Consider the following 14,507-nt stretch of genomic DNA (forward strand, 5'->3'; position numbering starts at 1 on the left):
TTCCAACGAGTACCCTGTAAAAGAGTCAATTACATCTTGGCTTAGAGCAAATCACCGCCGGACATGTATGCGGGTGTGTTAATTTTAATGTCATCGATATATAAACGAATAATCTGTCAAGATACCATCTCACTTTTAAATGCTGATACTTTAGGTATGTGCATCTTATAGTGTTGGCCTTGGAATGTGACTTCTGCTTCATTGGCTCGTGTGATATCGTTGACGGTAGTTTGTCCAGTGCCTGATTGTACAGACTTGGCCTCAAACTGCCTGGACGGGTCGGTCGGGGAGGTTGGACTCTGAATGACTAAAACGCCGTAGTGCTGACCTGTGCTTGGTTCCTGGAAGTCCACCTGTGTCAACAGTCATAGACGTAGGGCATTTGTAGCAACTTGCCATACACAATTGTTGTAAGATCATGTGGTCATAATGATGTAACATGCATTCGTTCAGCAATCTCTTTCACCGAAGATACGTCTAAATAGGATGCCATGCCCGACAATGGCAAGGGGCGTATAATGTCAAATCAACTAATCTCTGTTTCAAATCACAAAAGATATGTTGATCTTCATAGACACCTGCTAGCACACGTACATAAGTAGTGTGGCAGATGTCACGATATAGTCATCATGAAAGACATTTTATAATACACCGTATTAAACAGGGGGCGACCATTTTATATTGTGGAGTGTTTTGGGTGAAGTGGTTGGGCTAGGATTTTATATTTTACATCTTTAGACACATACATTTCGTTTCATAAAAAATCCAGTCTCTAAACACAACACCAGCCCCTTAATCACCCCACAACATCCAATGGTGGTTCCAATTTTAGCCGTTGGAGTTGCCTACCATCGGAAGCGGTAACATAATGTTTGAACCACACGTGCTTTGCTCGAGCTGGATAACCACATCTCTGTGCTGTTTCCTATAAACGATTTTATATATGAACTTGTGGCTATACAGAGATAAAGGCTGTTTCGTAGTGTTTTCCTAATATATCCTCGATTCGGGGGGAAAACCACTGTAACAACCCTGAAAAATAATCGTATTCCCACGAAAACTACAAAATGATTCGCCTCCTAAGACACATGCCTTCAAATATATGTACTTATTTTTTCGATCGTACAACTTTAGAGGTACTCAGTCGGAATCATTGAAAGGGTACAGGTTTTGGGTTGCCAATCTTTACTAGCCCGGTTGCCAACTCAATAAGTAAATTGAAGTGCAAGTCTCTCGGGAAGTGAATCATGATGCATTTGTCGTTAGATCACGAATGATGCAGTGTGTTGAAGCATAAAGTGCGATGCAGATTTGGATTGGGGATCTATGAAGACACTGGGACAGCCGTAGCTCTGTGTAGTCAAAATCAAAATCCGTTCTATGGAGCAGCACAGAGATCCGGTTACAACAGTTACTTTGTTCCACATGCTTCATTCAGAACAAATACTTTCTTTTGACATGTGATATGTTATTGAAACATATCCTAAAGGACATTGGCACCGTCAGCAGTCAGCACGAAGAGGGATTTTCAATCAACAACACAAGCCTAACTGCGTACTAGTATGTTGTTAATCGAACCTAAATAAGAGACTAAACTAGTGACATGATGCCTTTGATAAACACGTATCCTCCAAAACCAGGAAAGTCGAGATGGAATGTATTTAACCCACGCCACATTTCGATATATCTCAGCATTTACTAAAAGATTTAAAGCTAAGAACCAACCCTTACCAGGCCTACTTCCTCTGTATATGTGTTGCCTTTAGTGATTCCTCTTTGGTCCTCCGCCAGTCCAGCGCTCTCGCATAAGCTGACATAGAAGCGAACAAACTCTGTACGTCGTGTGACGTGGAACACGATGAAGCACATCCATACCAATGATATGGACACGCAGAAGAAGATCATGGTGTTCACCTTTTCGTCCTTCAGTAGCGCCTTCGTCAGGATCCGGTTTATGGAGATAAGGAGCCCAGCTGCACCTGCAAGGGGAAAGTGACTCAGACAACTTTCGTCACCTAATCAGCTCAATCTTTTGCAGTTGATCATGGATGTACTACATATATAGCACTGACACATGTCACTTCGTGTATCATGCGGGTTTTGTTATCTTGCATCGCTTCTGGAAACATATGAATAAGCGTGAACTAAATTTTGCGTGTGTTATGTTAACTTACTTTCCCCAGTCATCACAGCTTGTGTATAGCGTCGCGGCAGCATACTAGTAAATCCATAAAAACTTGACTGTTGAACTGAAATGCACAACATTGAACTCAGTTTCTCGAAAGAGAATTATGTAAACATGAAGAAAGTGTGTTATGTGCTAGACGGTTCAAACAAGAAGACGTGATCCCTTATACATTGCCTGCACTTTCTATGTGTATGAGTTATTAATACACAATTTCTAATACACTTCATTCTGTTGTGTGAGTTATCCAAAAGGCCGCTGATCTTACTTGTGGCTATCGATTTTCGAAAACGTATAATATATTATTAATAATTGTAACGGGAAAGTACTCGAATCGAAACGGACATTCAGACAAATCCAAACAACAGATAGCTGAGTAAATCAGTGATCGTCTGATCAAACCCAAACTTACGTTTATAGAAGTGTACTTCACTCTCAGTTATAGTTACTATTAGGCGTATTGTGAGTAGTCAAACTTACATATGGTGCTTCACCCCCGAACTGTGTCTTCACATTGGGTGAATGCCATGTCGCAGTTTCAACACTTTCAAGGTTCATTTCATGTTATGTTGTGTCAAATGACACATTACATTACTTTGTGTGAGGTGATCAACAGTGATTCCTTATTTCAAATCGACACACCAATCAATCAGCACAACGTTTAACCTCGTCATCTCTTCTGTCCTCACACGAGGACTGTTTAAAGGTTGTTTGTAGCACCTACCATGGGATCCATATCCCAAACATGCGAGTCGAAATTACTTCTGTTTCTAAATATCTGTTTATGAACAGCTTTATCAGGCTGACGAATTGGCAATACACGCCATGTTTTATTAACTACAGTATCAAAACGTGGTTGTTATCACTGGTTAGTATCCTCATGCCTACACCTGCAGTACTTGCAGGTACTCGCCGCGCCTGTTTGGTTCATGAACTCGAATGTTGTTTAAATGAATGCTTTATCAATCCATGACCGATACCAGTGTACCATAGGCTATTCAAGTGAAGTGGTACTAAGCACTTGTAACGTAACCGTTTGGTTCGAAATGAACCTTGATTTTGACATAGTGATATTACATTTCATTCCTACATTGGGAGTATATTTTATAAAAGTGTGTGTATACCAGACGATTATCTCATCATTCCTACCTGTGGAGCCTATTGCGACAATGGCAACAGCGCCGAGGGTTACTGTGTAGGCCATGTCTTGTGTAAATACTTGGAACCAGACATCACACAGTGCGATAATAAGGAGCATGACAAATGACAGTAAATATCCAAACGTGATCCTCACAGGCAAACTCAGAGTCTCCACGAGAGCATTATTGATGCATACACTTATAAAAGCAACGATGATGTAGGTTAGGCTCATATCAAAGATGATAGTAGTTCTGGGAAACCGACTCTGGTAATAGTCCACTGCTGTGATGAAACTGTTGTAGGGAAGGAGGAAGCCTGCTCCAGCAAGAACCAAACCGAGGTAGATGCAACTGCATGGGTCCTGAGGCGGGGTCAAGCCATCACGTGATGCCACTGGTCTCTTTTTCAGCTTTGGAGACCTGAGCTGACAATATCCTCTGGTTAGGTTTTCATCCATGTTGTAGAATTATATCGTCAAATGCTGAAACTAATCGAAGATTACAGTCACAAGCTACGAGAAATATCACATTATACATGAACTTAAAGGTTGGTTGGTTGGTTGGTTGCACTCAGCAATATTCCAGCTGTATGACCAGACAATCCAGCGATTGATATTATGAGCATCGATCCACGCATTTGGGATACTACCATATGCATCAACCAAGTCAGCGAGCCTGACCACCCAATCCCGTTAGTCGACTCTTACGACAAGCATAGTCGCCTCTTACGGGCAAGCATGGGTTGCCAAAGATCTATTCTACGAACTTTAAGGGAATCTATGGAATCAAAACGTCTTAAAACAAGTTAATATACGCACACAAAGAAATATTTACACAGTAAATATCATATTTTTTATTTTATTGTTCACTAATCCTACAACCAGCGCTTATGCATATCGTAATACCGTGAACAGGTGGAGCTGTAGCTGTGACGTCACAGTGGAGAGTCCACGACATTTCCCTTTGTTTACAGTATTAATCTACATGACAATGAGTGAATTTCCGTTATGCTCGTGGTGTATTGACAACGCGATATGGGGTATTTTGTTGCGTGTGGGTTCATCAAACATATGTACCATATATTATTTATTTGAATGTCATGGCGAAAAGACCGTTTTTGTGAGGAGAAATGTTTGGATACAGAGGGGTCAGCGAGGAGAAAATAAATGGAAACCAACTGGAGATGCCGTTTGGTATTCCTTGCATTTTGAGGCATCTGCCTATGAGAGAGATCCAGACAAACAAAAGGAACTTGGTTACAAAAAGTAATTTGTTAAATAGTTAAAAGATTTCCATGACTGACTAGCCCCATATAAGGGAAAAACGCACATTGACCAGATAACTTGCTACAAGGCAATATGCTTGACACAGTTTTGGTGAACATACATTCACATATTCAGTTTATCTATAATCACCGTTCCTGAAACCCTCGTATGTGTTTGATTCCACGGGAAAATCCATGTACAACACTTTTCTACAGATTGAAATTGCATTACAAGGCTTTTTTATGTCTGCTCATCCGTTTGACTACTATGTCTACAACCTATGAAACTTATTGCTTATAAGTTACAACACTGAAGCTGCCTTCAGTTGTCTACTCAGGGGATTAATCCCTGACAAGGACAGGTCGGCCAGGAGTCCGTATACTGCGCATGAGTTGAGGGTATCCATTTTAAACTGCCGAATGGTATCTCACCAGGCTTAGAACCGACATTGGTCCAGACGAGTACAAGCAACCAGCCACACACGTGTATGTCCGGTGCACAGTGATCTCTTGTCATATAGTTACAAACCAATTTTAACATTAGAATTGCTCACGTCCATGTGATATATCAAAATATATTGTATGTACACCAGGCCTAGTAACAAAGTGTATAATGTCTTTGGTAACCTACATATAGAATACTAAACTCGCTCCCGTGTATTACCAATTTTATGAATCGAGTGAATAGTTCTGGTATCTGACGAGCGAAAGCGAGTCAGATACAACAACTATTCACGAGTTTCATAAAATTGGTTTAACACGGGAGCGGGTTTAGTATTTTATTTATTACTGGCCATTTATGACGTTTTTAGAATTATACTGTTGAGTGTGAATAGGCTGAAACCTACACGATCCATGGCATAATCCAACTGTGTTTAACACAGTAATACTTCAAATACGTCAAAAGTTGAAACGTATGAAATTAATACCATCCAACGGTCCACCTTTAGAATTCAGGTGTCCGTTCCACAAAATTATCGTAGCGTTAAGGTTATCGCAACTCATATACTTTAATTAAGACCAACGACTGTCGTTGCGCTACCGTACGATCGCCTTGTGGAACGGGGCCTTGCACCTCAAAGTTTACAACACGTCACAATACCCGATGACGTAATTTGTGGAATTTTGTTGCAAGATCCTTCGGCGAAACAATGCAATGTGACGTCAACCTAGCAACAAGGTTGCTGGGGTCATCGAGTGTGCATAAGCTCCTCTCAGTGATCTATCATCTCCACACGCAATGTCGTTGAATAAGCCAAGGGATGTTGAGAGCTTTCAATGTTTGTTCGTGAAACGTGTTCCGAGAGTACATAAGCACGCGTTTTGGTATTACACAATGTGTAATACAGCTGTATGTTTATTAAACGGGTGATGTCTTCACGGGCAAGTAATAAATGAAGATAGTCATTATGATCTCACAGGAGAATATGTATACAAACACACACAATATGCTTTACTTGCCTGTCAAAAATTATCAAGATTATATTAACAGTTAAAGTGCAAGTTTCATGGTTATATAAAATTTTATAGAGGCTCCCTATAAGGTCCACCCAAATGACACGCTTGATCTCACAACAAGCCAGACTCTCCGTTTGCAACCAAGCAAGCATGTCTCTGTTCACGGGCATGGTCGGTAGCACACGTTCCCGGCAAAGTAAATCTATTCTACACCCTTTTCATCCCTACGACTTTCTCATATCCACAATAAAACAATGACTATCTGTACACTGTACTCTTCTTTGTATGAGTGGGATTAAAGGATCATGTGACCGAGGCCATTTATATAACATATAGCGTTTATTGGTCGTGTTTCTTTGCGTGAAATGATGAAGCATCGATTGTACTTGCCGATTTGTCCGACTCTGATACTGACAATAGTTTTCGAGTTACAAGAAGATGAGTGTGTTAATTTCTGAGGAAGTACAAGTGAACCTCTGACCTACAATAGTGACGAAAATATACAGGATGATCCCCATCTTGGACGCGTGGATTACAAGTGGTTCCACAGATTAGTTGCATCCGTGTCACTTGCTGGCGTATTACATTACATACACACAAGGCTAAGTGGTGAATGATTCTTAAACTGACTGCTGGCATACATTGTGCAATAATCTACTGCAGGTGCATCAGCTTTAGTGAGATGTAAGTGACTATAGGTGAGACAAATACAGTTCTGGTTTACTAGAGCTAAAAGGCTACAAAGATCCCTTTAACGTCACTGATGGGGGATGGGGGAAAGTGCGTTTTTACAGATTCTTTTGGGTTATTTCAATTACAGAGCTCAAAATGCGTACTTTTAAATAAGCGCAGCAGCGCCAAGTTACATTTCCACACTGTTTTTCTCGGCCATCGTAATGTACATGATACTGGCTACAAAACGATGTAAGAAAGATCCATTACTATTTTTCATTATTCTTGCACTTTAATCCACATCCATCCATTTGCATCGCTGTTATGTACATAACATTCAATCTCAAGGTACAAAGAAATACTGGTGTCACACAACATGTACAATGAGGGATACCTTCAGGAATGTTAAAGTTCTAAACGTCTTTGGTTGCATCTAATATCCCAGTACAGACATTATCCCGAATTCACAGTCCACAACAAATAAGCAACAATGGGTGTAGCATAACCTATTTACAGTTCAATGTATGTTCACTAATTCACCGGATATAGTCCTAACGTCACAGTGTGGGACGTCTTCTTCTTCCTTTCCTACCTCTCATGAAGGACAGCTGTACAACAGAGACACACAGAAGCCAGCTTCGCCTGTTGCCGCTCCCCATTTCATCACTGAGTAAGATAGTGAAACCATTACCACCCTATACTGAGTTCTCTTTTCAAAAAAGAAAGTAAGAATAGGTTTCCTGTTTGAAAAGGGTTAATAGGAGCGTTGTGATCATATCACTCCTTCTTTTTCTTTTACTATTTCATAAGCCTTGGTCTACAAAGTTTCTCTTTTCTTCCACATCTGCCTCTTCCATTGTTGCTCCATATATGGTATCAACTGGTGGATACATTTCCCCACCAAAAACAAGGTAATCTGGTGTATACTATGAAGAACAGAGTACACAGGAGTTAAAAGCTATCAGTGCCAAGTCACATTGATTTTTTGCAAAATACTTGCTCAGGTGAGATGAGTTGAAGTGGGGTTAAATTTAAACCTTTTCCCTTGGTCAGAATGCAGACTTTCCAGAACTCCATAAATCAGTAACATTCCCGTATACATGATGTTTTGCGACAGTTTGTGCTCTCTGATTCAGCAAAGGATAGCATTCCACATGCTTCAGAAAATAGTCCATTACCACCATAATGTAACTGTTACCTCTTTCTGTACATGTATCTGACTATGGGCCTGTAATGTCTACTGCTATCCTTTCTAGTGGTTGAACAACTTGTCTAGTTGGTTCCATTATTGGTGCTTTTGGGGATTTACAAGCATTATTTTTCACTGCATATGTGTCCATACGTTCAGTTGTCTTGGCAGTTTTGTTATTTCTTTCATCATACGCTCGGGAACAGGTTCTTGGTCCTAGCCTTTTCAACACCTGATTTCCACCTCAAACCCATAATTCCATCCACCACTTCTATTATGTCCTATTCCGACCAGAGCAATGTGTTTCTTTTCAGTCTGGTCGATGCCCTTTATTCACCCTGCTCAATAACCCACTTTGTTTTTTTGTTGCCCCTCTATCCAATTCATTTCTGTTTGTCCAACCATTGTACTTTGACTCATTACAAAGCTGATATCAAAGTTTTCTTCAGGAAAGACTTGATGGCACTCCTTGACATCCAAACTGTACTTCCTGCAGACCTGGCCTGTGTTCAATTCAAAATCAAAATCAAAGATTCTATCCATCTGGTAACTTGACCACAATGATTCTTGAATTTATATAATCATTTCAAAGAGCCACCAAAGTGCCATGATCAGTGCTTATCACAAACTGACATCTCATCAAATAATGTTCACACATTTCTGTGAAAGCAAGTAGTTCTTTCCTTGTTTTGTGCAATGTTTTCTCTCTGCTTTACTCAGGGCTCTGCAAGCATATGCAGTATCTGCAGTAACAGTATCTTACACCTTGAATTAGCCTCAACACTCCACCTATCCCTGTATCTGTGTCAAGAATATAGTCCTTATCAAATTGGGGTTATGATAAGATTGGGGCTTCAGTTGGTTATTGGTTCTCTCAAGTGTCCCCAAGACCAGCTTGTGCGATCTGCATAAGGCTAGAAAAACTTGCAGGACGATTAGTGGCCCAAAATTAAAATCTATGGAATTGGTACAACCCATGGGTGGAGACAAAGCTGTTTTTTTCTTTATCTTCAGGTTGAATTTCAATCAGCCAATATTTAGAAGCACATCCCAGGCAACTGAACAAGCTACATCTTGACAGATTATCCAACGTATCATCAAATTTTGCTCGAAGGAGAATTCAAACAGTGAAAATAAATGCAAAATCTTTTTTTTCTCAATTTTCTTGGGTACTTACACAAATTCCGATGACCTAAGTTGGCATTTCTGGAATCATTTTCCTAACTTCTTCTTATCTTAGGTATGGTAATCTATGTAAAGGTTGTTTGAGGTTATAAATTGCCAATATCGATCTCAAATATGACCAAGTCAGTTCATCCTCGATCAGAATCATCTTCAGAGAAAATATCCGAATATTTCAACATATTGAATTGTTTTGACTGACAGGTCTCCCTGTCGAATCTGCACTATTCTCAGTTTGTTCAATTTGTATCTCTCAATGCGGTTGCACATTTGACAAAGCTGCATTGGTACTGTCAGTGGTAGACCCAGGAAATACCATTGGTGTGAAACTTGCCAATGTGTGTATTCTCAAAGAAAATTACGTTTTTTTCAGATCAGTTACATTCATAACTCTACCTGGACAGATAGGGTTTTCTGGATATCAAATATCCAGTAAAGTTAGCAAATTGATATGAATTCAGTTTCACCCAAAATACCATTGCATGTCCTGCATGTACTACCTTTCTCTCAAAAACCTGATCTCTGGAAATAAATGGTTTCTTAGCTTCAGTAGTTTATGCAATAGAGCGCCATCCAATCTTCATCCTCTTTGGGGACATATCTATTGTAGCTGTCATGACTCGAACATGGTTGCACCAAGAATCAGACCACAACTTCCAGAACATTCAAATACCTTTAGCCGCTTATTCTTGCAGATATTAATGTATGTATGTACATGTATAACCACTTTATCCTTATTCCCTGTGAATTTACTGACCATGCAGCACGACTACTGGTTCCCTAAAGATTCCTTCCCATAAACAGAAGCATACACGACACATTCGGCCACATTCTGTAATTTCACATTTTGCTGGTTCACACTATATTTATCAATAAGAGCCGTTGAATGACACCTTAAATTCGTGCTCCTGTCTTGAGGTCTTCTACAAATTCCTTGAATATGGCCCGGTTGACAACAGTTATAACACGTCCGCTCTCCGTAGCTCCTATGGCACAAGGTTAATGGTTAAATAGTATCCAACATTCCTAAAATGAAAATGTGTTCTGATTTAATGTAGCTCATAAGTGTTTCTTGTTGTTCAGAAATTACTGACACCATCTTTCACAATTGTAGAGATAAAAGGGGATCTAATAGTTTCTGTAGCTTCAACAGACGACAGCCAACCATATGCCTCTCTCACTGCCTGGTCCAAAGTGTCCACTGTTGCATGACTTACAGCAAGTCTAAGTTCCCTTGGCACTCATCTTTTCATGAACTCATCCATGGCTACCCCATCAACGTCAATGCGCCTCATATCTGGGTAAACACTGTAAGCTGACAGCCAAACACTTTCGCCTTTCAATATCTTCCTACATTGAGCTCTACCTTGTAAATGTGCCTTCTTCTGGAGAGATATATGATTTCAAGGCATCGGAAAGGGCAAAGTCATTCTTTTGCACTGCCGTACAACTGTTGCAGGTTGATTTTGCTTCATCTTTTAAACACAAGGCCATGAGCGTTGATTTCACAATCAGCGATTCATGTCCGCACAAAGTTCAAGATCTTCCACCCTTCCTTCACAGTTTTCTCATCATGAAAACTTCTCTGTCACAGTATCTGATCGAATATTAGTCGAGTCTCCTTCCATTGAGAAAGAATCACATCACTTCCACCAATGTTGGACCGGAATTATACAGTGATGACACATTTTATTTTTAGCTCACACATTCACTATTTACATGTTACTCTCGATACCGCATGCATACATGTATTACCCTGACAATCCGACACATATATATGTTGTCAATCCTAGACACCGTTCACTGGAGATCGTTTTGTTCTATTTTGTTCTTAAAGTTGGATGATAACGAGTTTTCTTGTATTTGATCTTTGGTTTGCTTGAATGAGCTTTCAAATGCATATAATAGGAGTTGACACGTGTGCCACAGCCCTGAAAATGTGGGGATAAAACTGACAATAACAAGTTGTAAGAATAGGAATCAAAAGAACTGTAATCGAAAGTAACTTTGGCTATTGCTGATGGCATGCAGCTGTTATTCTTCCTTTGCATGGCGCCATCATTTGCCTTACTTTGTGATTAAGACCTTTACTGAATACAATGTATATCTCCGTGAAATAAATCTGGTGACCAAAAATGCCTGGGAGCTATTTATATGTGTATACCAAACGCTGACAAATCTTAGAGTCGGAGTAACTCACTGGTTTTGAACAGATTAATCACTTATGTCTTTGACGATTGTAATAATTGCAAGACAGGAAAACGAATTTTCATAACTGTGTGGATATGTGATGGTGATTTTTCGAGGCTTTTAGCAATATTCTAACAATATCACGGCTGGGGGATGGGGACATATTTACGTCGTCATTTTGTTAAATGTAGGGTTCCGAAATAATAACCCAGAATCTACCATCACTGTGATGAAAGGACTGTCAGTTGGAGATATGTAGCAATGATGAAGACAGGGCCGTTTTTTATACTTCTTTTCCCCATTTACTGAACCCAAATTAATTATGCAAACATTTTAATCCAATGTCAGGTAAAAAGTGTGCATAATATCAAACAGCAGTTTTGATAACCATTTGAGATGTCCACGCAACATGAATAAGCACTATACTCTTGGAAACGTATATTACACAGACTGGAACAAGCACACAGTGACATGTCTTTTATCATAAATGAAATGCGAGGGATGGCTGAAAGGTTATGAGCCTAACCACGAAGGATATTACATCCTTAACAGTGTACAACACTGTCAGTAATTACAAGCTGCCATTCAACTAAATACACAATCAGGCAGGATATTTCTGCTGGCATCAAAGTGACAACGTGTTCTCTATTGGTCCAAATGTACAAAACTGGCTACCACATTGTCATCACGTATCGCTTACTGAAAGGGTTAACACCTACGCCATCCATGCACACATGTTGCCAACTTTTGGAGATGATTCTCTTTCCATGGCCACTGTTTAGAGGTGGGCAGCGCAGTTCAAGGGGGGGGGGGGGGGGGAGAGTGAGAATAAAATATTGATCATATAAGAGTCACGTTATTTTTCAGGGCATTTTCATTTGCAGAAGCCCAAGGTCTTCCATTAACGGCCCGACGTATTTCCTATCAGAGAGTTGAGAATTTTATGAGTAATGCCCTTGGCATGACAAACGTTTCAACACTAATACACAGATTCCCGATACGAAACGCTCCAGGTTCATCATCTCTTGTGAGAATTTACATCGTTTTGAAGACGACCAAGCTGATTTTGTTGTGTGATTTGTAACTGTGGGTGGGCTCTTGGGTAAACCACCATCAGCCACAGACTCAACAACAGTCAAACAAGTGGAAACATCTAACGTCTCTTCCTCCGAATTAGGCAAACTTCCCTTCAGCTTGCAAGGAAATGGCTACGGTTTTCTGGCATTTCAAAGTAATCCTACTGTTGGACCCTAGGTCAGGTCATTAATGGTCCATTAAAGTTAATCTGCTCAAGTAACTGCGTATATCAAGGCTAAACGTTGTGAAATACTCACTTAAGGTGAAATGTTCAACCAGGACAATACATCTGGACACACAACTGGTGTCGCCATAGCTGCAATGCATGACGTTTGAACTCATTAAACATCCTCCGTATTCAGACGTGGAACCTTCAGATTTCGACCGCTTCTCAAAACTTGACAACAGAACTGTCTGGCAAACATTATGTAAATTATGACGTCATTTCTGCTGTGAAAGCCTTACACCACCAGGAAGAAGCCTTCTACACCAGTGGGATCTAGGCACTCAAGCACCGTTGACAGAAGTGTGGACCTCGGAGGGCATTATGTTGAAAAAGCATTGGTAAACAACTCCATTAACGCAGTCAATAATTGTTAATCTCAACTTTTCAGCCAGCCCTCGGATTACTGAGTTTGGCTGAAAAGAACTGAATAAAAACTGGATAGAAAGCAATCAATGTAATATTGAATGCAACCCTAATGTCATGTAAAGGGATATTCTTGATTCAAATTTGTTACAAACAGTGCGTCAATGTGTTATATACTCAAAGAAAACAGATTATTTAGCTAAGTAATTTACTTCTTCATTTTGCTGTGCTACGTTCTTCACATGCCCCTAATAACATATGTGTGGTGTAGATGATACACTGAACTGGATAGTACATATTGTGTTCCAATCAATTATCGGATCACACGATATACACACTGGAGAATATACTCCTCAACTGCACGTAAATTCTTTAACATTAACTGGCTGTCCACAAGAGACCTGTCTCTACCGTGGAAGTAAGCACATCGACGCTATGACGCCACTAACCTTGTTGTCCTCCTCAATGTCAATCCATGTGTGGTAAGCTGCGTCCATGTGTCGTCACAGTGCGGTAGTGCCAGTAGTACACGAACAGATTGGAACCTACAGAAACAGCCGTACTCCTTTGCTCAAATTTGTGAGACAACACACGCTACAAAACGAGGACACCTTCGAAATATCGGTATCTACAGTCAAGCCGCAAGCTAATGGTCGTTCGGTACGCTAGTCATTGGCTACAGCACCATGCCATACTACCACAAGTCCACTGTATAATCGATTGCCACGTCCTGCAAACCCTGACGTTAATGTGGTCATCGCAGTGCTTTGAATAACGAAAGGATCGTCTTTGCAGGCGCGATTGGTTGGGATTGTCACTTTCCTTCTATTTCCACCTGTATTAATCGTAGTAGCCCTAATTCAATCATTTCAAAAGATCATGTATGTCCAACATACACTTTGCATAAGAATCGCAGTGGTATCATGTACGAATCGGAAGTACGTTTTATCGATTTCTTTGAATGTTTCTTCATATCTTCACGTTAAAATACTTTTATTATGCATCAACACCCCTATATGTCCGCGTCGGCAAAGGATCTCCCAAAACACAACACATCTGCTTTTCCCAGGCGGCAGTAGATCTCCCCATGTACCCTTCACATCAACATATCTCAGTAGGCAGTAGATCTCCCCATACACAACACATCTACATATCTCAGTAGGCAGTAGATCTCCCCATGTACCCTTCACATCAACATATCTCAGTAGGCAGTAGATCTCCCCATACACAACCCATCTACATATCTCAGTAGGCAGTAGATCTCCCCATGTACCCTTCACATCAACATATCTCAGTAGGCAGTAGATCTCCCCATACACAACACATCTACATATCTCAGTAGGCAGTAGATCTCTCCATGTACCTACACATCAACATATCTCAGTAGGCAGTAGATCTCCCCATACACAACACATCTACATATCTCAGTAGGCAGTAGATCTCCCCATGTACCCTTCACATCAACATATCTCAGTAGGCAGTAGATCTCCCCATACACAACCCATCTACATATCTCAGTAGGCAGTAGATCTCCCCATGTACCCTTCACATCAACATATCTC

The 14,507-nt window shown here is 40.4% G+C and overlaps 1 protein-coding gene across 1 annotated transcript in view; it reads right to left on the reverse strand.

Moving 5' to 3' along the window:
- The window catches only part of LOC124123569 (equilibrative nucleoside transporter 4-like), a 28,468-nt gene extending 14,839 nt beyond the window's left edge, over window positions 1-13,629 (reverse strand). Inside the window, exons 1-5 of the mRNA XM_046486769.2 lie at window positions 13,395-13,629; window positions 3,335-3,812; window positions 2,175-2,249; window positions 1,732-1,979; window positions 134-353 (exon numbers count right to left, since the gene is read on the reverse strand). Of these exons, the coding sequence (XP_046342725.1) occupies window positions 134-353; window positions 1,732-1,979; window positions 2,175-2,249; window positions 3,335-3,782 (991 nt within the window). The 5' untranslated portion in view covers window positions 3,783-3,812; window positions 13,395-13,629. The remainder of the gene's footprint in view (window positions 1-133; window positions 354-1,731; window positions 1,980-2,174; window positions 2,250-3,334; window positions 3,813-13,394) is intronic.
- Window positions 13,630-14,507: the final 878 nt, after the last annotated feature.

This window comes from Haliotis rufescens, unplaced genomic scaffold (assembly GCF_023055435.1).
Source record: "Haliotis rufescens isolate VD_foot unplaced genomic scaffold, xgHalRufe1.0.p SCAF_18, whole genome shotgun sequence".
Classification (NCBI taxonomy): domain Eukaryota; kingdom Metazoa; phylum Mollusca; class Gastropoda; order Lepetellida; family Haliotidae; genus Haliotis; species Haliotis rufescens.